We start from the raw sequence: 23265 nt of genomic DNA, 5'->3' as shown, positions 1-23265 counted from the left end.
TATCCTTGATGTTAAGGAAGCTATTTTGGTTCTGTGATATTATTATTGTGGACTATTGGAAAACTGAAATCCCATTGATAGTTTCCTTTCTCTGTACTAAAACATTGATTTCTTTTTTTTTAAAGTTTCAGTTTCAGTTCTGAATTTTAACTAGTGTAAAATGCATTAAAAATGTCCCATCTATAGATAAATGGAAATATTACAACATGGCTATAAAGCTATAGCAGTGTTTCTGAAGTAAAAGATTGGAATTCACTCTCTGGTAAAACAAGGTCACCGATTTTAGAGAAAAATCTCTAATCAGTTTCTTAAATATAATTAGAAAAGTTCCTCAGATACAGCAATGTTTTCTTTCTAATTAAAAAAAATTAATTTCAACAATAAATAATGGTATAAAAAGAATTCAACCCCAGAGTCTTATTCCAAAATGCAGAGAAAATGGAAACTGACCAAATTTTTTTTTGTACAAGCACTCAGGTACAAGTATCCTATTATAAAAACAAGGTATCCACTTGTTACAGTTTTCAATCGGCAGGACTCTGTAAAGGCACTTTTTAGTATTTTATTCATTTAGAAGGTACAGACTGACTTTTGCTAAGAGTAAAAACCTCTCACATTTTGCTGGTTTCTAAAATGCAATATTAAGACTATGCTTGTGTAACAACAAAGAAAAGTTGATGTAAATCCAGTAATACAATAACAGTTAGAGGGACTGTATCTGTAAAGCAGGTATTTTGGGTATGAATCTATGTACTATGCAGCTTGAGGAGCCTGGGAAAGGCTTAGAAAACACTAAAACAATAATGAATTTTAACTTATAGTAGGAATTTATAACAAACAAATCCTTATACTTTATAGAAAGAAAAAAAAAGGTCCACACAAATGGAATCCAACAGTATTATCTAATTGCAATATTATTAAGGTTATTTATTATCAATGCTTACTTGGAACAAGAGAAACGAAAAAAGAATCACCCTAAAATAAAAATGTATTTTTCACATTTACAGAGTTATCATCACTTAGATGGCTAGGCAAAAACTTGAAATTTGAAAAACATTTCCATTTATCTATAGATGGGACATTTTTCATGCATTTTACACTAGTTAAAATTCAGAACTGAAACTGAAACATAAAAAAAAAGAAATCAATGTTTTAGTATAGAGAAAGGAAACTATCAATGGGATTTCAGCTTTCCAATGCATCATACTGATTTATGAATGATTCAGTTCAGTCGCTCAGTCATGTCTGACTCTCCACGATCCCATGAACCCCAGCACGCCAGGCCTCCCTGTCCATCACTAACTCCCGGAGTCCACCCAAACCCATGTCCATTGTGTCGGTGATGCCATCCAACCATCTCACCCTCTGTTGGCCCCTTCTCCTCCTGCCCTCAATCCTTCCCAGCATCAGGGTCTTTTCAAATGAGTCAGCCCTTTGCATCAGGTGGCCAAAGTATTGGAGTTTCAGCTTCACCATCAGTCCTTCCAATGAACACCCAGGACTGATCTCCTTTAGGATGGACTGGCTGGATCTCCTTGCAGTCCAAGGGACTCTCAAGAGTCTTCTCCAACACCACAGTTCAAAAGCATCAATTCTTCTGCAATCAGCTTTCTTTATAGTCCAACTCTCACATCCATACATGACACTGGAAAAACCATAGCCTTAACCAGAAAGACCTTTTCGACAAAGTAATATCTCTGCTTTTTAATATTCTGTCTAGGTTGGTCAATAACTTTCCTTCCAAGGAGTAAGCGTCTTTAAATTTCATGGCTGCAATCACCATCTGCAGTAATTTTGGAGCCCCGAAAAATAAAGTCAGCCACTGTTTCCCCATCTATTTGCCATGAAGTGATGGGACCGGATGCCATGATCTTCGTTTTCTGAATGTTGAGCTTTAAGCCAACTTTTTCACTCTTCACTTTCACTTTCATCAAGAGGCTCTTTAGTTCTTCTTCACTTTCTCCCATAAGGGTGATATCATCTGCATATCTGAGGTTATTGATATTTCTCCCAGCATTCTTGATTCCAGCTTGTGCTTCATCCAGCCCAGCGTTTCTCATGATGTACTCTGCATAGAAGTTAAATAAGCAGGGTGACAATATACAGCCTTGACGTACTCCTTTTCCTATTTGGAACCAGTCTGTTGTTCCATGCCCAGTTCTAACTTGCTTCCTGACCTGCATACAGATTTCTCAAGAGGCAGGTCAGGTGGGCTGGTATTCCCATCTCTTTCAGAATTTCCTACAGTTTATTGTGATCCACACAGTCAAAGGCTTTGGCATAGTCAATAAAGCAGAAATAGATATTTTTCTGGAACTCTCTTGCTTTTTCCATGATCCAGCGGATTTGGCAATTTGATCTCTGGTTCCTCTGCCTTTTCTAAAACCAGCTTGAACATCTGGAAGTTCATGGTTCAGGTATTGCTGAAGCCTGGCTTGGAGAATTTTGAGCATTACTTTACTAGCGTGTGAGATGAGTACAACTGTGCGGTAGTTTGAGCATTCTTTGGCATAGCCTTTCTTTGGGATTGGAATGAAAACTGACCTTTTCCAGTCCTGTGGCCATTGCTGAGTTTTCCAAATTTGCTGACACATTGAGTGCAGCACTTTCACAGCATCACCTTACAGGATTTGAAATAGCTCAACTGGAACTCCATCACTTCCACTAGCTTTCTTCCTAGTGATGCTTCCTAAGACCCACCTGATTTCACATTCCAGGATGTCTGGCTCTAGAAGGGCGTGAGTGATCACACCTTCGTGATCATCTGGGTCGTGAAGATCTTTTTTGTACCGTTCTTCTGTATATTCTTGCCACCTCTTCTTAATATCTTCTGCTTCTGTTAGGTCCATACCATTTCTGTCCTTTGTTGAGCCCATCTTTGCATGAATGTGAATGATTACGACTTCTAAACATTTCAAGTTTTATTCTTGAAACTTATATTCATTATTACTTCCAATTGCCTCAATGGTCTCAGTAATGTTAATCAAGATCACCGATTCAAAATATATTTATTGAGAACTTACTACATATGTGCTTCTAATATTTTCATAACCATTTCCAGCTACATTTAGACTATTGTCAACTCTTTGCTAGTTTATGGAGAAATATAAGAATTAAAATGTAAGCGTTTCCTTTTGCCCTAGTTATTAAGCCTCAACTAAAACTAAAAGGCATTTATACCCGGAAGAACAAAACTAAATTATCTGCTTTAGGTAGATTATGGATGATATACTGAATTCAACAAGGCAACACTAGAACCCTAGAAACTTTATAACTGTCTTTAAGTGAATACAAAAATGAACATGTTCTGCCCTTATTTTCCTTGAATAGAGTTTTTCATTATTTCATTTTTACTGCTACTAAATTCTAAATTACTTATGTAAATCCAAATACAGAGATATTTCATCAACAGTTTCAATTTTCTCTGGAAATAATATATATTCTTAACTGATTGATTCTACAAGAGCAGTGCCAGCATACAATTCACTTTTAACATATTCCCTGGCATCATTCTGTGTAAAAGTTATAAACTACAAAAAACCTAACAGAATTATAGTGCTGAGGTATAAAAATTTTGAAAATGTTGATTGCTAGACTCTGGTCTTTACAGCTTGCTAATATGATTCTGCCACAAGAAAAGTACTAATAAGCAGTGCCAAATTCTCTGAGTACTTCATAACTCAAGTATTTATTAGGCGTTCAAAATTTGGCAGGTATTGGGCTAAATGTTAGGGATAGAATTGTGAGTAAGTATGCCAAGTACCTATCTCTCTTCTAGTAGCATAGACAGCAACAAAAATAAAATCATAATTAGTATAGATCCTATGATGGATGATTAACAGAAAACTTTTATGTATTAGCTACAGCAATGAGAATAAGAGGGAATATAGAGCAAATAGAGCAAATCAGTGAATCCTAAAGGAAATCAACTCTTCCAATATTCATTGGAAGGACTGATGCTGAAGCTGAAGCTCCAATACTTTGGCCACCTGATGGAAAGACCCAACTAACTGGAAAAGACTTTGATGCTGGGAAAGACTGAAGGCAAGAAGAGAAGGGGGCGGCAGAGGATGAGAGGTAGATAGCAATCCTGACTCAATGAACATTAATTTGCGCAAACTCCCGGAGATAGTGAGGAGAGAGGAGTCTGTCATGCCGCAGCCCATGGGGTCACAAAAGAGTTGGACACGACTTAGTGACTGAACAACAACAGTTCAGGTATAGAGGGATCACCTCATAAAGGACCTTAGAGGCTGAATGCAGTAAGGAATTTGAACTTAACCTAAGGACAGAGGAGGAGATCCCTGAAGACTTTATAGAGAAAAGGTGATGTGCCCATATTAACATGTTTCTGCTCCCCAACAACCCTCAGGCTCTCTGTGGTGTGGCCGAAAGACTGGACAGAGACCAGAATGGATGCACAGAGATCAGTTTGGAGGTTACAGCAGTTGTAAGAGATGATAGTCTTCTCAGTTATAATGGAATGAGTGACAAGAGGAAGAATCTATTAATAGGGAGGAGCAACATGGACTGGCACAGGAGAAAATCCATTTTCTGCCTATGAGACTACGTTAGATAAAAGGTTAAAGCTTTTTAAGTTTTATAGTAAAGTATCAGTTAATTTCCCTTTAATCTATTTTTTTATGTGCCTTATGGGTTTATATGGGGCTGCACTATACACTTTTGTATACAGGCAATATATATTTAATGATTACATTTCAGTATCAAAGCCATCCAGGTATCTTTGTGATTTCTCCAGTCTATCATTATCAACAAATAACACATTTTAAAATACATCATGTCACTCAGAACATTTAGCAATTTAAGATTCAAGAATTGCTTATTTCTGGATTTTTCCATTTAGTATTTTTGGACTGAGGGTGACCACTGATAACTGAAACTGTGGATAAGAGGGAACTAGTGTACTCTAGCTAATCAGACAGGACTTAGTCCAAAAAGTACTGGGTTTTCTACAGCAAAGTAGGTCTCATTTAACCCCTAACACAAACAGCCTGTTAGTAAGTTTCAAAGCATTCTTGGTTTATTGCATTTATTCTAAAAGAGAACTTTGAGAAGGGTCTGGCTGCTTTTTAAATCTGAAGAGTCAAACAGAGATTGGAACCACTCTCTTTCTTTAACCAAGAGAGATTCTGAGATAATGAATTAGTCATAAAATAATAGAAGGACAGTAAGAAAGATGACTGACTGAAGAAAGTATCTCTAAGCAAAACAAACAGGTCACAACCAAATGTATACAGAATGCTTCCATAGTTAAAAAGTTCAAAATGAGGCAAAACCAAATTACATTATTAGGGGGTGGAGAAGTAAGTGGGTTATATATAAAGACAAGGAAGTCATCATAACAAAATTCAGCATAGTGTATTCTTCTAACCAAAAAGGGGCTTTTGGGTGCTGGCAATATTTTATTTCTCAGCATGGCTGGCTGGTGGTTACAAAGGGATTTACCTTTTAATTATTCTTTAAATTATATATTAAAATATATGTGTGTATGTATCATGTACACTGTATATATAATTGTAATTTTAAGAATCCTTTTTAAAAACTGTGTCTCAGTGAATGAGAAAGACAGGACTTTGATTGGCCTGTAAATACTACTATAACCTCAAAGGTTAACGTGAGTGTATTAACTAGAAAATTAGCATCCTCTTCAGCCCTGGAAGGTAGTACTTAATGGTAAAATGTACTTGAGTGGGAGCCAAGTATTAGATGGGGGTGAGGGAAGAGGAGTGGTGGTAGTGCTGAGTATAGACATGAAGGAATGAGAGAGCATTCAGAGAAAACTCAGGCTTAAGATTTGGCTAGAAACAAAAGGATGAGCTCAAGATGCAATTAATATAATCGCATTTGGAAGGACAACTAAAGATAAGCCCTATCTAGATGGAAGGACATAAAGGACCCTTAAAAAAGAGTCAAATACTGTTTAAGAAAAAAAAATGTGATAACAGGTTTGGAAGAGAAATAGGTAATAAGTCATACTTAAATATTACTTGCTTTAATGAACTAGTCCTCTTAAGGAAGTATGTGTTAATTTGATGATGCAAACTTCTACAGTTATTGAAATAAAGAAGTACATTTTTTATGAAATGAACTAGGTGAATGAGGTATGTTAACACTTAGCTGATCATTTCTCACTCTTCTCATCAGAAGCTAAAGTCTTGGAATTCAAACTGACTCTATGGAGCTAGGCCAAGTACACCTTAACCTAAGATACTGGGTTAACATGATTTCTACTAAAAATCTGTCAGTCCATCTAAGTGGTTGCCCATTTGGCCATCCACCCATCTATCTATCATTTACTGATGTCATTTACATCCTACTACTCAGACATTATACTAGTTACTGGGGATATAGCAATCAATAAGTAGATATAACTCTTGTCCTTATGGAGCTTATTATTTACTGAGACATAGATGAATCAAAAAAATTCACACATAATTATACAATTATAACTGTGACAAATGCAACAAAGTATAAGCACAGGGGGCTATGAAACCATAAACGAAGTCTTAATTCAGTGATGGAGGGTTGAACAGAAATGGCTTTCTTGTGGATTTAACACCTAAGCTGGTATCTGTAGGAAAAAATGAGAGTTAGACAGGAATGGGGAAATAACAAGTAGAATTCTTAATAGGAAGAATAGCATATATAAATGCCTCGAGGCAGAAAAGAACATGGCATGTAAGGGAAATGCACGGAGTTCAAATTCAAGCTTATAATGTTTTTGCCTCACTTTGAGAGCAGAGTCATTTGATATAGATACCACTGACTTAAATAATGTGTAGAATTCTAGGACTGGCTTTTCAGAAAAGACTATTTGCCTGGACTGTAGACATCATTTAATTTGTAGAATAAACATTAAAAACATGTGCATTTCACAAGTAATAGTTGGAATGTATAGAAATTAAACTTTCATAATTTGATCCAAACAATTTTTAATCACTTACAAAATAAACTGCTCCAAAACTTCCATGTCCAATTTCATGTAAACCAATAAAAAGTTCCTCAGGGTCATCTTTATAGAACAGATCAGCAATCTCTGGGTCTCGTGGCACGCCTTTCCGCATGATGACCAATATGTGCAAACACTTTGCTTTTGAAATCCCAATCAGCTTTCTCTCTCATTGACAAATATTTGAGGGGGGAGGGTGTAAAATTTCAGTACCTGTAGGAAAATAAGGTTTGACATTAAATTATACATTTTGTTTGGTGGCAATTACAAATTCATATTAAAAAGCATCTTGGTCTTACAAATTTTAATAAAAAGACAGGTAATCCAAAAGAAAAATGGGCAATGGATCTGAGTAGATATTTCTCCAAAGACATACAAGTTGCCATTAAAACATAAAAAGATGCGCTACACCATTAGTCATAAGACAAATAAAAATTAAAAACACATGAGACACCATTTTCATACCCACTAGGATGGCTATTATCAAAAAGTCAAATAATAAGTAATGGTAAGGATGTGGGGAAATTTGGACCTTCCAAAACTGCTGGTGGAAATGTAAAATGGTACAGTTATCTTGGGAAAAAGATTGGGAGCTCATCAAAAACTTAACATAAGAGTTGTCACTTGATCCAGAAATTCTCACTCCTTGGTATATACCAAAGGGAAATAAAAACACATGTCCATACAAAAATTTGGATGGATATTAATAGCAGCATTATTCAGCAACAAACCAAATGTACACTTGGTGAAACAAAATAAGGTATCTCAATACCATGGAATATTATTCAGGGATGAAAAGGAATGCAGTACTGATACACACCACAACACAGATGCAACATTACACTAAGTGAAGGAAGCTAGTCACAAAACACTATGTATTGTAGGATTCCATTTATATAATACATCCATCACAAGTAAATTTAGAGAGACAGGAAGTAGATTTTTGGTTGCCTAGGGCTAGGAGGTGAAAGAGTTGGGTTGACAGCTAAAGGATACAGGCTTTCTTTTTAGTATAATGAAATGTTCTGAAATTCATTGTGGTGATGGTTGTAAAATTGTTCATATACTAAAAACTACTGAAATGTACTCTTTAAATGGGTGAATTGTATGGTATCAGAATTATATCTGAAATGCAAATCAAAACTACAATGAGATATCACCTCACACCAGTCCAAAGGGCTATCATCAAAAAATTCACAAACAATAAATGCTGGAGAGGGTAGAAATGTCAATTGGTACAGCTACTATGGAGAACAGTATGCAGGCTCCTTGAAAAACTAAAAAATAGAACTACCGGATGACCCTGCAATCCCACAGGGGATATAACCAGAGAAAAACATGGTCCAAAAGGATACATGCCCCTCAGCGTTCATTGGAGCACTGTTTACAACAGCCACCATAGGGAAGTAACTTAAATGTGCATAGAGGGAGGAATGGAAGAAGAAGATGTGGTACATATATACAATGGAATATTACTCAGCCATTAAAAAGAAACAGATAATGCCATTTGAGACAACGTGGACGGACCTAAAGATTGTCATACTGGGTGAAGTAAGACAGACAGATGAAGGGAAATATCATATGATACCAGTTGTAAGTGGAATCTAAAAAGAAATGATATAAATGAACGTACTTACAAAACAAACAGACTCACAGACATAGAAAAGGAACTTGTGGTTACCAGAGGGGAAGGGTGCAGGGAAGGGATAGTCGGGAGTTGGGAATTGACATGTACACACTGCTATACCTAAAAATGGATAATAAACAAGGACCTACTATGTACCACAGGGAACTCAATTCAGTATCATGTAACAATCTAAACTGGAAAAGAATTTGAAAAAGGATAGATACATGTATAGGTATAACTGATTCACTTTGCTGTACACCTGAAACTATCATAACATTGTTAATCAACTATATTCCAATAAAAATATAAAGCTAAAAAAACCAAAAACAAATAAAATATAACAGAGAGACTTCTGTCCTAGATAACTGAAACAAATGGGAAGTAAAGATAAGAAAATCAAAATATCAGTGACAGATTTTGAGAAGAGAACGAACTGATAAATTATCAATTATATAAGGGGAAAAAAACTCAAAAGAAAAAATTTCCAAAACGGGACTAAAGAAATATAAACATGATTATTCTGAATTGATCCTCCCATTAATGGGCTAATCAAACAGTCTGTAAGACTGCAAGGCGAAGTATATATCCTTCCTGACCATTAGCTACATAAGATACTCTCTCTAGTTGATGACAACTGCAATAGGCAACTGGAAAATGTCACTTAGCCAGCATGCCAGCTGGATCTTCCTTGACTTCCATGATGAAAGCTTTTCCTATGGAGAGACTACATATTTATCCCAGATACATGACTGACAATAGAGGTAAGACATGCAATGTGCTTTGGAGTTTGTAGACTGATATCTAATCTGGGGTAGGGGGTGGTTGATACTATATAGATTCAGAGAGAAAAGTTTGGTGAAAAAAACATGTGTTAAAATATATTACAATTCAGCTGCTACCTTTTTATGCAACAATAATTTTGCTTTTGAAGTATATTCATTTAGGTGTGATCTGCTGTACTTAGAGCATCAGCAGTGGTATTTAAGTTTCTATACTGGGAAGGTTACTTGGACAAATGCAAAAAAACAATGAGCACTGATTTCGAAGTAGGTAATAAGTAGTCATTTAAAAAACAAATTAGCTTAATTTTAGTTTGCAATATAATCTAAATTTTGGATAAAACGGTTTCTGTCGTTGTTCAGTCACTAAGTAGTGTCTGACTCGTTGCAACTTCCATGGACTGCAGCCTGCCACGCTTCCCTGTCCTTTCCTATCTCCTGGAGTTTGCTCAAATTCATATCCATTGAGTTGGAGATGCTATTTAACCATTTCAACCTCTGCCACCTCCTTCTCCTTTTGCCTTCATACAGTCCATGGGGTCACAAAGAGTCAGACAGGACTGAGTGACTAACATTTTCAACTTTTTTCCCAGGATCAGTGTCTTTTCCAGTATCAAAGCCTTCATGCAGTAATGAAGACTCACCACAGACAAAAAAATAATAACAGTAACTAACTAAATAAATCAATCTTTAAAAACGTCTAAAAAATAAAAGCACAATCCATAAAGGAAAAAAAGGTTAAATTAGGTTAAAAACATATTCTTTTTGAAAGACCTGGTTAATAGAATGAAGCCACAGTCTACAAGAAGGTCTTTGAGAAACATGTCTCATGATGGATATGCATTCAGAAAATATAAAGAATCCTCAAAACATGAACAACCCAATTTTAGAAATGAGAAAAAGAGGGTGAGAGACTTTCAGTTCAAGATGGCAGAGCAGAAGGATATGCGCTCATCTCCTGTGAGAATACCAAAATTGCAACTAACTGTTGAACAACCATTGACAGGAGGATGCTGAAACCCACCAAAAAATGATACCCCACATCCAAAGACAAAGAAGAAGCTGCAGCGAGACAGGAAGAGGGGTGCAATCACAATAAAATCAAATCCCATACCTGCTGGGTAGGCGACCCACAAAAGAGAACAATAATACCAAAGAAGTTATACCACTGTTGTGAAGATTCTGAACCCCACTTTAGGCTTCCCAGCATGAGGATTCAACAAAGGGACTGGGAATCCCCAGGAAATCTTGCCAGCAAGATTTGATTATAGGACTTCCATAGCACTGGGGAAAACACAGACTCCCATCTTGGAGGGCACAAACAAAATTATGCACACATTAAGACCCAGAGGAAAGGAGCAGTGACCCCACAGGTGATGGAACCATAACTACATGCTAGTGTCAGACAGTCTCCTGTGGAGGCGTGGATCAACAGGGGCTCACCACAAGGACAGGGGCACTGGCGGCATTAGGCTGGGAAGGTCCCCCTTGGTGTAAACCCTCTTGGAGTTAGCTATTAATCCTACCACAGAGTCCTTAGACCCCCGGGCTGGGTCGTCTCAGACCAAACAGTTAACAGGAGGGAGTGCAACCTCACCATCAGCAGATAATTGGATTAAAGCATTACTGAGCAAACGCCCTACCAACTTGAGCAAGACCCAGTTTTCCCCATCACCAGTTCTTGCCGTTAGGAAGATTATACCAGCCTCTTAGCCTCATCCATCAGGGTGCAGACAGAAGAAGCAAGAAGCAGCACAGTCCCACAGCGGCTAAAACAAAAACCATATTACAGAAAGTTAATCACGATGAAAAAAGCAGAAAGTTATATCCCAGATGAAAGGACAAGATAAAACCCCAGAAAAACAACTAAATGAAGTGGATATAGGCAAGCTTCCAGAAAAAGAATTCAGAATAATGATAATAAAGATGATCCAGGATCTTGGGATAACAGTGGAGAAGATGCAAGAAATGTCTGCCAAAGACCTATGAGAACCAAAGAACAAACAAATAGATGAATAATACACTAGAAGGAATCAATAGCAGAATAACTGAGGCAGAAGAACGGATAAGTGACCTGGAGGACAGAATGGTGGAAATCACTGCTGCAGAACACAGAAAAAAGTATGAAAAATGAAGACAGCCTATGAGACCTCTGGGACAACATTAAACACAGCAACATTTGCATTATAGGGGTCTGAGAATAGGAGAGAGAGAGAAAGGACCTAAGGAAATATTTGGAGATAAAAATGAGAAAAAGACTAGAACACACACTTCACCAAGAAAGATAAATGGATGGCAGCTAAGGGGAAAAAAAAGATGCTTAATATCATTATTGATTAGGGAGGTACAAATTAAGACCACAATAAGATATTACTACAAATCTATTAGAAAGATTGACATTAAAAAGACAGACTATACCAGGTGATGGTTAAGAATTTGAGGTAACTGTATCTCTCAGATGCTGCTGGTGGGATGTAAAAGTGGTAGAAATACTTTGAAAAACTATTTGGCAGTTTTTTAAAAACTGAACATACATCTGCCATATGACATAACTATTCCACTCCTAGGTATTTACCCAAGAAAAATGAAAGCAAATGTCCTTAAGAAGCACAGCACACAAAAGTTAATAACAGTTTTATTTTTAATAGTTAAAACTGGAAACAACCCAAATATCCATCAACAGATAAATGGATAAAAAATTTGTGGGACTTTCAGACAATGGAATGCACCTCAGAAATAAAATGAACTATCGATACATGTTACAACATGGATAATTCTCAAAATAATTATGCTGAGTGAAAGAAGTCAGAACAAAAATAGAGAATATATTTTATGATTTCATTTACATAAAATTCTGGAAAATGCAAACTAACCTAGAGTGACAGCACATCAGTAGTCGCCTAGGGACAGGGCTAGGGTGAGAAGAGGTGTGAGGAAGGGATTGAAAAAGGATATGAGAAGCTTTTGGGAGTGATGAATATGTTTACTATCTTCATTATGATGATGGATGCACATACACACACACACGTTTAAACACTGTGACTTAATATGTTCAGATTACAGTATGTCAATAATTATTGCTTTAAAAAGTTGAAATAAATAAAATTGAACAGCAAGTAGAGATTGTTCTTGCAAAATAAGTCCCAGTTAATTTATTCTTAACATCAGATAAGTAAACATATAAATACATACACATACTAACCCACACACTCAAAGGACATAAATAGGAAATTAAAGAAGAAAAAAAGCAGTGTCTATTAATGATATGAAACATATATAATTTCAATAGTAATCAAAGAAGTATAAAGTAAAATAACAAAAAACCTCATTTTACCCACCAAATTGATAAAGTAATAAAGAAAAGATACATTTTATGGTGAGAGCATAAGGAAACAGTCATCTTTATACATTCCTGGAAGAATAAAATGGGAATTCTCTGACCAAGTGTTATTCTTCTACAAGGCAGTTTCTACTTGTTTTGCTTTGATTTATTTTAGTAAATGAGGCAGGGTTTAAGGTAGAGTGGGCTTCCTACATGGCTCAGTGGTAAAGAATCTGCCTGCCAATGCAGGACATGGGTTCAATCCCTGGGTCGGGAAGATACATTGCAGAAGGAAATGGTAACCCACTCCAGTATTCTTGCCTGGGAAATCCCAAGGAAAGAGGAGCCAGGTGTCCCAAAGACAGAGGTCGCAAAAGACTCAGACACAACTTACTGACTAAACAAGAACAACAATAAATAAGGTACAGTACAAGAGACAGGCAACAGTGAAGATGGGAAACAAGGCTTCTTTCACCTACAAATTTGAATTTCTTTGTAGCCTTGTGTTTTAGCTGAGGTAGGAGTTGGGATTTCAGGTTATTTTTTATTTTCTTCTTTTTGCTTATTTGTACTTTCTAAATGTTTTGCAAAGCCTGTTACTTTAACATGAAAAAAAAATTATTTCAAAGTTGAATTATGAAGCAAAAGCTATAAATATACAACAAAAAGCAATATATATTTCTGTAAATAACAATAATAAAAATAAAATAACTTTAGCCAAGTAATTATCCATATTTTATGCCATCATCGAAAATAATGAAAATGGGTTGGGAAGATCCCCTGGAGAAGGGAACTGCTTCTGGCTGTTCTGGACAGTATACTGGCCTGGAGAATTCCATGGGCTGTATAGTACATGGGATTGCAGAGTCGGACATGACTAAGCAACTTTCACTTTCATAAGGAAATAATTTGAAACAAAAACATTTTTATAAAAGAATATTTTATCCCAATTTTATTAATTCCTTTTAATTTTTTGTATAAATATAATAAAATTTCACTGTAGAAAAACCAGAAAATACCATTTGCTCCCATTTTGTAGGAGAAAGCTAAGTTATAAATCTATAGACAATACCTTTTCATATATGGCACAAAATATACTGTATTGTTCAGAGTCATTATAGCAGCGATCTTTTTTTTTTCTCTTTTGTAACTTCAGTCTTTTGTATTTATGGTGCACCTATGGAAAAAGAAGAATAAAATATGTAATCATGGGGTAAAATTCAAGAAGCAGTAACTGATAACATGACAGTTTTAAGTAGTTACAAATGTAGTATTACAAAGTTAAAATTTTATCTTAATCAATCAGTTTGTGGATGACAAATGTAAAAGGTAAAATTTTCCCAACAAAGACCCAGGCTACTCTGGCATAAACAACACCAGGGAGACAAATGAGTCCTTAGATTTCAGAATCTACAGTATGGCTTCCACTGGTCTGTCTGAGTCTAAGGAACTCAATAAAGGCTACCAGTAGACAAGACTAATCTGACAGCATATAGTGATGCTACTGATTCTCTGTCACTAAGGTTTATATTTTGAATTGCTTTTCTGATAGGCATGATGATTTAAATTGACTCATCTATCTTCCCTTTCCTAGTCTCCCTATAACTCATCTCTCAGATTTGAGGGGTAGTGATAATTCTTTATTATCTATTAAAGAAGTACATGCCCAATGTAGAGTGGGAAATATGCACCATTATGAAAAAAAAAATCCATAATCCTACTAGGATAAAACTTCATTAACAATTTGGGATTGTTTTCTTCATGAACATATTTATTTCTTCGTGCATATATTTTTTTTGTTATACCTCTGAGATCATATTATACACATGATTCCACCAGTCAACCTCTTTTATCTAACTCTAGATTATTAGCATTTTGCCATGTTACCAAACATGGCAAACTATTCACAAAGATCATTTAAAAGCTGTTCAATGTTTATCTATGGAAACGCCACAATTCATTCACAACTGTTTCTCCACAATTTGAAATCAAGGCTCTTTTCAATCTTTTGTTCAAATACTAAAGGTTACTGTGTTTTGAAGACCTTTGTCTTATTGTCCATTTACATTTTGGGTTTTTTTGGAATGTATTTCTAGAAGTAGAACTATTGGGTCAAAGAATATAATAATTTAAAATGTATGTATACTGAAATAATTTGGGGATGCCTGACTAGCTTTGGAGATGAAATCCCTACAGAGGGAAAAATACTATAAAAAAAAGGCACTGACTCCCATTTGCACATTCCTCCTGCAGAGGATATCCTAATCTCCTCTTACATCTATACTTATAAACTAATTTTTCATTATTTTGTTATTCCCTCTGATTCTATGGCTGTGGAATGCTTTAGATAAACTGGTAGCTAAAACTTGCCTGAATTCAGCATCACATTTTACCTAAGCATCACCCAGTCAAAAACTACAATGTCTGCATGTATGTCCTGCTAATCTAGTCTGACTATAGCTTCAAGGAACTAAAACATTCCTTGTTATATGAAGACTAGTTGCGAAATTTCTGAGAAAGTAGTTTTAAAATAAGGCATTTACTAATATCTTCATGTCCTGACTAGTTTTAAATGCAGGAGGTGTTCTCTCTTAGAAAATATTTTTCTAATGCTATGGACACACACACTGAGTATTTTTCTTCTCTCTAAATACTTATTCATTTTTCAATAATTTTCCTTAAAATCGGTACTCTCTCCATCTGCAGTTACACAGATCTATAAATGTTTTAAAATAAACTCTTTAAGACTTCTAGGAATTCAACTTTCTTGGTTTTATTATTCCCCCTCCCCCACTAGAATACTGCACACGGCATTAGGGCTGAAAACCATACTCCTAAAGTCTATCCATTACACCTAAGAAGTTCTGTTTTTTTCCTCCATTTAACCATCTTCCTTCTTTATGTATAAATGTCCCTTGGGTTCCCTGAAACTGTCCTCTCCTGTTTTTCCACATTATTCCTTCTGTAGCTCCTCTTCTCTCTGATCTCTAAATCAATGTTATTCCTCCAGGTATTTACCCAAAGGCCTCTGTGTGATGTAGGCTGCTATCCTAATTTCTGTCCACTTAATGGTTTCAAGTAACACTTTGTCAGTAGAAACTTCTGGCCATCATTTTAAACCCCAGTCCCATTCTTTCAACTATCTATTTGGCTTCTTCCCTAAATGTACATGCATGCTCAGTCACTTCAGTCATGTCCTACTCTTCGTAACACTATTGACTGTAGTCTGCCAGGATCCTCTGTCCATTGGATTTCCCAGGCAAGAATACTGGAGTGGCTTGCCATTTCCTTCTCCAGGGGATCTTTCTGACTGAGGGATTGAACCTGTGTCTCCTGTCTTGCAGGCAGATTCTTTATCGCTGAACCACCAGGGAAGCCCCTTTACTAAATGGCTCACATCAACTTTCTGACTCTTCCCTTCTCATTTTCCTTAACATTCAATTAAATCACAAGTGTGTGTGTCAATATTTCTTTTTATCTGTTCTTCACTTTCCCTTTCTATTAGCATTTGTTATCTCTCTCCTTTGTTTCTGCTCTTTTAGCCTCTAGTCTATCTTTTCTGGAATTCATCTTTAAAACACTATTATTATAATCATCTTCCTGAAGCATAGTTAAGATAGTATCACAGCTCTGTTCAAAATACTTCCATGTTTCCATACTGCCTACAGTAGAAACATTAACTTTACCTAACTAACATTCAGAGCTGGCCTCAAACCTCATGAAAAAATGAATTACTACAGTTGCCTCATCTTACCTTTGTTTTTGCTTATGCTAATCCCTCTGCCTAGAATATCCACATCCCAACTATTCTCACAGTCTAGCTAAATGTCACCTCTCTTCTAAGGTCGACTGTTTTCTCTTTTCACTTTCAGTTTTAAATACTTAAATATTGGTATAAGTAGTATAACTGGATGACAAGTGCTTTCTTCAGAGGAGGATACATGTGTAAATCTATGTTTTGATTAATCACTATATTCCCCCATTTTCATGAGATAGAATTCACATACCATATGATTCATCTATTTAAAGTGAACAACGGCTCTTAGTATATTCACCAATGTGTGAGAGCATCACCATGGACAATTTTAGAACATTTTCATCACCACAAAAAAGTTTTATTTCCTTCAACTATTAACCTCTCCCACCCAACCTCTCCATTCCTTAGCAACCACTAATCTGTCTTTATAGATTTCCCTGTTTTCAACATTTCATCTGAATAGAATCATATAATATGTGGTTTTTTTGTGACTGGATTCTTTCCCTAGCATAATGTTTTTAAGATTCACCCATGTTGTAGCATGACTCAATATTTCTTTTTATTGATGAGAATTCCATTGTATAGATATACCACACTGTTTATCCATTTATAAGTTGATAGATATTTGGGTTGTTTCCACTTTGGGGCTATTATGAATGTTGCTGTTATAATCACTTGTGTACACATATTTGGTTTCTCTTAATTATATTCCTAGGAGTGGAACTGCTGGTCCCTGTGGCATCTTTATACAACAGATAGTCTATAAAAATCTGCTGACTCTCCTTCCCTTTTCCACTCCAGTCTTAACACTGGAAATGATCTTTAAATTCATCCTTCCCTCAAAAGCTGAACTAGAACATTTTTCCTTCCAAGAGGATAACATTGTAAGAATTAACTGAAGATGAAGTGATATGCATGAAATTATTTTCCCCCCTCTTCCTTGACCTCCTGCAACCTCAGGTATTAAATTTATAGTGAGAACTCAGAACTGTGCCAAGAATGTAGAATTTCAGGTCTCAAGCTCTTGGGCCAACTGAACAATCCAGCTAGCTTAGAGGAAAAGATTGCATCAGAGATGTGGAACTGAAATACTTTTCCTCACGCTTTATTCTGAGGAATGGAAATCCTCCAACAGTGATAATCAAATAAATTATTTTTCACAGACATTCTAACTTAATATACACTTGATAGAGAGCAGAAATATAAATATTTTTCATGTTTTCCCTTTTCCCAGAAACTTTCAAGAAAGATGATTCAGAGAAGATCTTAGTTGCTTTTCAATGTTGTAGTCACACTTCTGCAACAATAAACCTGGAGCCAACTAGACTGAAAATCCACAATATTTCAGCATTAAGAAAGGAAGTAAGAAAGCTTCATATTGGATGCTACATATATGCAGAAATCTAAAATATGACACAAATGAACTTATCTACGAAATAGAAACAGAGTCGCAGCCACAGAGAACAGACTTGTGGTTGCCAAGCAGGATGGTGAGTAGGGGAGGGATTGATTGGGAGTTTGGGATTAGCAGATGCAAACTACTGTATCAATATATAGAATGGAAAAACAACAAAGTCCTACTATATAGCACTGGGAAATATATTCAATATCCTGTGATAAACCATAATAGGAAAGGACAGGAAAAGAATTTATATATATATATGTATAAATGAATTACTTTGCTGTACAGCACAAATTAACAAAACATTGCAAATTAACTATACTTCAATTAAAAATAAATAAAAAGAATGTTTCATATAGGAAAGAATTTTAAAGATCAAACATTTCACAATTTTTTTTAACTCAATCTCAGAAAAGTTCAGTGTCAAGTCATACTTATGCATAAAGAGGTGGACAAACCTAGAGCCTGTTATACAGAGTGAAGTAAGTCAGAAAGAGAAATATAAATATTGTATACTGACACATATATATGGAATCTAAAGAGATGGCACTGATGAATATATTTTCAGGGTAGCGATGGAGAAACAGATGTAGAGAACAGATCTATGGGCGTGGGGGAGGAGAGTACGGAAAAGGGGAGATACATGGAGAAAGTAACATAGAAATTTACAATACCATATGTAAAACAGATAGCCAGTGGGAATTTGCTGTATGACTCAAGGAACTCAAACAGGGGCTCTGTTAACAGGCTGAAGGGAGGGGTGTGGAGGGAGATGGGAGGGAGGGGACATGGATGTACCTATGGCTTATTCTTGTTGATGTATGACTGAAAACCACAAAATTCTGTAAAGTTATCTATCCTTCAATGAAAAAAATTTAAAGCACACTTATGCAGTACTGTTTTCCCAAATTAAAATTCCTTCTAACTTTTCACTCCAGAAAACTTTTTTTCTGAATCAAGCTGCCTAAATCAGACTTCAAAACACCAAAAAGTTTTCTATTTTGGAGGGTGATAAGAAAAGTTTAATTTAATATAAGATTGAACTTCTCTGTCACTATTTCTCCAAATATACTTGAATAAATAGTGGTGGATTCAGTTATTATGGATACAAATTTGGAGATCTCTTTAAGAAATATTTTTTTATAAACTTTCCATACAAGAATAAGGTATAGGACCTTAGGAGCCGGTATAAATAAGGAGCTCTGAAATGTAAGTTTCACAGTAAATCTGCCTGTGTAAATTTCTATTACTGTATTCATTATTTTGTTCCCAGAAAGTACACAGAGGCAGGTAAAATCTTCATTTTACAGCAATGAAGAAAAAAGTAGAAATTGGTGATTGGACTTTTTCAAAGTCAGGACTACTCTGATATTTTTCATCCTCTGATCTTATAATACAACCTCCCACACAGACTTAAAACTATCTTTAAAGAAAATAACAGAAAACTGGTTTTGAATAGTTTTTACCACTGTCTGTCACTAATACTTAACTGTTATGCTGAGGTAACGAACCATTTTTATGGTACTTTCACTGTGAAAATGAAGTGTTTTCTTTATGCCAAATGATCACACAGCCAATTGTGACAGAATTTGAGAACTGGAAGGGGATTTTAGTGATCATCTAACTTCTACTTGAGCAAATAATGCAGAAGTATCTGCGACTTATCATCATACCCTGTGGACTACTTCTGAGTTAACTGATATTAAATTATATGAAAACAATCATAGTCATCATTTAACACTACGTGTGCTTAAAAAGTAAAAAAATATTACTTTCTCCCCCTCTTAAAAAAAGAAAAAAAAAACAAAATGAGTTTAGGTTGAGAGACAAATGGGAAAGGAATTGTTCCTTTAGATTTCTTAAACTTAATACCAAAAGGTTTTGTTTTGCCTGATAGTTTTATATGTGGCGAGAAACTTTAAATTATGCATTCATTTTTGGGAAAACAGTACATTTTTAAAATTAAGACCACTATAAAAATAGTGTCTACATTTACATAAATTCTGAACTATTCGAATGGATTTAACCAATCTTTTGAAGCCTTCATTTTGCACAACTTAAACACGTGTGGTATAAAAATTGTAATGATTATAATATACACAATTTACTCTCTAATACAGGTTTTTTTAAATCTGATTAATATTTAGCTTCCTTATAGAAAAATACTCAGACCGCTAATGTTTTCTCAAATTATTTTTAGTCGTTTCTTTATTCAGATGTTCATTCGTCCCAAAAATGTTTATGAATTGCTTAATATCTGCCCAGAACTGACAAAGCTTTAGGCTCTTTCCTACTCTTATAAAACTTACATTCTAATGGAGAGAGACAAATAAATATTGCTATGTCAAGTACTAAGAAATATCATGAAGGAAAATAAGATAAAGTAGAATCAGTTAATATTTTAATATTTTGGTAACTTAGGAAAGTGAAAGGAGTTATCTTTTGTCATCCATGACAAGTCCCTTCCAATCATGCCTCTGTGTGTGTGTGTGTGTGTGTGTGTGTGTGTGTGTGTGTGTTAGGTGTATATGTATTAGCTGCTCAGTTGTGTCTGACTCTTTGTGATCCCATGGACTGTAGCCCTCACCAGGCTCCTCTGTCCATGGAATTCTCCAGACAAGAATACCAGAGTGGGTTGTCATTCCCTTCTCCAGGGGAATCTTCCTGACCCAGGGATCTGAGTTTATATTAATATGGTGACTTAGAAAACCCCTTAGTATAGGGGCTGATAGCCAGAAGAACGAAACCTGATGGAATTGGAATTTTCAGCCCTAATCCCAGACCTCAAGGGAAAAGGGAAGGACTGGAGACAGAGTTCAGTTACCAGTGACCAAAGATTGATTGTACTTCCCTGGGAGTTTGGCTGCTAAAGAATCCACCTGCAATGCAGGAAGCCCTGGTTCGATCTGTGGGTTGGGAAGATCCCCTGGAGGAAGGCATGGCAACCCACTCCAGTATTCTTGCCTGGAGAATCGCCATGGACAGAGAAGGTTGGTGGGAGACAGTCCATGGGGTCACAAAGAATTGGACTAAGTACATAATAAACCGGTAAATGTAACTAAATGTTTCTCTGAGTTCTATGAGCCACTCTAGCAAAACCTGCTCCACAAACTCAAGGAGGGCTTTTAGGAACCTCCAATCTACAATTATGGTTTTTTCAGTGGTCATGTATGGATGCGAGAGTTGGACTGTGAAGAAAGCTGAGCACCGAAGAATTGATGCTTTTGAACTGTGGTGTTGGAGAAGACTCTTGAGCGTCCCTTGGCTGCAAGGAGATCAAACCAATCAATCCTAAAGGAAATCAGGCCTGAATATTCACTGGAAGGACTGATGGTGAAGCTGAAACTCCAATACTTTGGCCACCTGATGCAAAGAACTGACTCATTGGAAAAGACCCTGATGCTGGGAAAGACTGAAGGCAGGAGGAGAACAGGATGACAGAGGATGAGATGGTTGGATGGCATCACTGACTCGATGGACATAAGTTTGAGCAAGCTCTGCAAGTTGATGATGGATGGGGAAGCCTGGTATGCTGTAGTTCATGGGGTCTGAAAGAGTCAGACACAACTGATTGACTGAACTGAACTGAACTCATTCATAGCCCAGAGGATAAGAAACAAACTTGGATTTAGAGCATTTCAGTTTTTAACTCTGTCTCATTACTCAATTCCTTCTATTCTAAGTCCTGTATGTTTAAGCTTTTTCTACATCTACAAAATCTTAGTTTTCTTATGAGTTTAATCAATGGTATAATGACCCCAAAGCAGTGTTTAACTATTCATTCATCATTTACCGGATACCTGCTATGCTTAAAGACATCATGCTATGTGTTAAAAAATACATAACCCTGAAATGTGTTCACCAGAAAATAATTATCTAGAATAAGTGCATGTTCCAAGTACTACAGAAGTTCAAAAGAGGGAAAGAGAACTTCTAACTCTAAGGAGTAGAGGTTGGGGATGGGCAGGTGATTGATGGCTTCATGGTAGAAATAGCATTTGGAATGCTATGTTATGAACAGGAAATAACTGCCGCTTGTAGCATGTACTGGCAAGTAACTAAAGGGGTTGTTTTGCAGGTTCAGGATAGGATCCTTTGGAAACAAACCTGGAAGAGTCTAAAGGATATAGATTGTCCAGGTCAAGACTGAATACCATGCAAAGAATTTTAAGCTTTTTAACTGTAAATAATGAAATCATTTGATATTAAAATTAGTCTTCAAGAATGACACTCTAGTTGTTTGGGAGTAATATATAGGTTAGAATTGAAATAGTATATTTAAAAACATTATGCACACATCACAGAAAAAAATTGGAAGAATATAGACCAAAATGTTAACAGTGATTATCTTTGGGTATTGGGAATATAGGCATTTTGTTTTCTTTTTCCTTTCTGTATTTCCTATATTTTCTCCATTGTAATAGAAAAAGTAAGCTAAAAATGTCTTTAAAAGAATGGACTGAAATAGGACACTAGAGCAGGAAGGTCAAGTTAGGGCTACCAAGCAAGAAAGAATGATAATCTTCTTCTATAACGTTGGGAATAAAATTGAAACCAGAAGGCAAGTACCATGTCTTCGGATTCAAGAATAAGATAGTAATAACATGGCCGTAGAACCAGCAATTGATGGGCTACACAACATGAAAAAGATACAAAAGTCAAAGTTAGCTCTGAGGCTCTAAGATCAAGTGAAAGAGAAGATAACTGTTCTATAAACAAAAATAGGGAATTCAGCAGAAGGCACAAGTTTAATAGTTGAAAGATGGTAAGTGTATCCCTGCCAAAATGATGTTTAAGTGCCAGATGGGCATCCAGGTAGAAATATACAGCAGGAGAAAATAAATACAGGCTGAAGTTCAGGGGAAACAATGGAGTCAGAGATTCAGATGTGGAATTATTTGTGTAAGGTAGATAAGAAACTCAAGAGGGAATGATGGTAACTTTGGCAAAAATTGCAGACAGAAAGGCTGAGAATAAAATTTGGGAGAAATATTTAAAGTTGAATCCTTAGTGATATTATGTAAGTACTAAATACAGTATTTCTATAATTATGCATTCACTCCATTTTATATATAATCAAAAGGTAAAAATGACTTCTCTGAGTTTAACAAATTAAGATGAATAGTCAAAAGAATAGTATCAGAAATAAAATTCAAAATAAAATTTTTGGCAGTTCAGTGATTAGGACTCTGCATCTTCATTGCTGATGGCCCTGGTTCAGTCCCTGGTCAGGAACTAAGATCCCATAAGCCATGTGGCATGACCAAAAAAAAAAAGAGAGAAATTAAATTTAAATTTTAAAATAAATTGGCTTTTGCTTCATGCCAATTATATATATGTATATATATATATATAAAGTTCCCCGTTTTTCTGTCCTTGGAAATGTATTTTGAAAAAAGAAAATACGT

General features: G+C 35.8%; 1 protein-coding gene across 3 annotated transcripts in view; it reads right to left on the bottom strand.

The window, feature by feature from the left end:
- TAOK3 (TAO kinase 3) overlaps nucleotides 1-23265 on the bottom strand; it is a 184227-nt gene that overhangs the window by 76189 nt on the left and 84773 nt on the right. For all 3 annotated transcript variants that reach the window (XM_052655171.1, XM_052655172.1, XM_052655173.1), the window contains exons 2-3: nucleotides 13771-13875; nucleotides 6966-7183 (exon numbers count right to left, since the gene is read on the bottom strand). In XM_052655171.1, the coding sequence (XP_052511131.1) occupies nucleotides 6966-7085 (120 nt within the window). In that variant the 5' untranslated portion in view covers nucleotides 7086-7183; nucleotides 13771-13875. The remainder of the gene's footprint in view (nucleotides 1-6965; nucleotides 7184-13770; nucleotides 13876-23265) is intronic.

Source organism: Budorcas taxicolor, chromosome 17 (genome assembly GCF_023091745.1).
Source record: "Budorcas taxicolor isolate Tak-1 chromosome 17, Takin1.1, whole genome shotgun sequence".
Classification (NCBI taxonomy): Eukaryota; Metazoa; Chordata; class Mammalia; order Artiodactyla; family Bovidae; genus Budorcas; species Budorcas taxicolor.
This window is presented reverse-complemented; position numbering and strand designations above follow the sequence as displayed.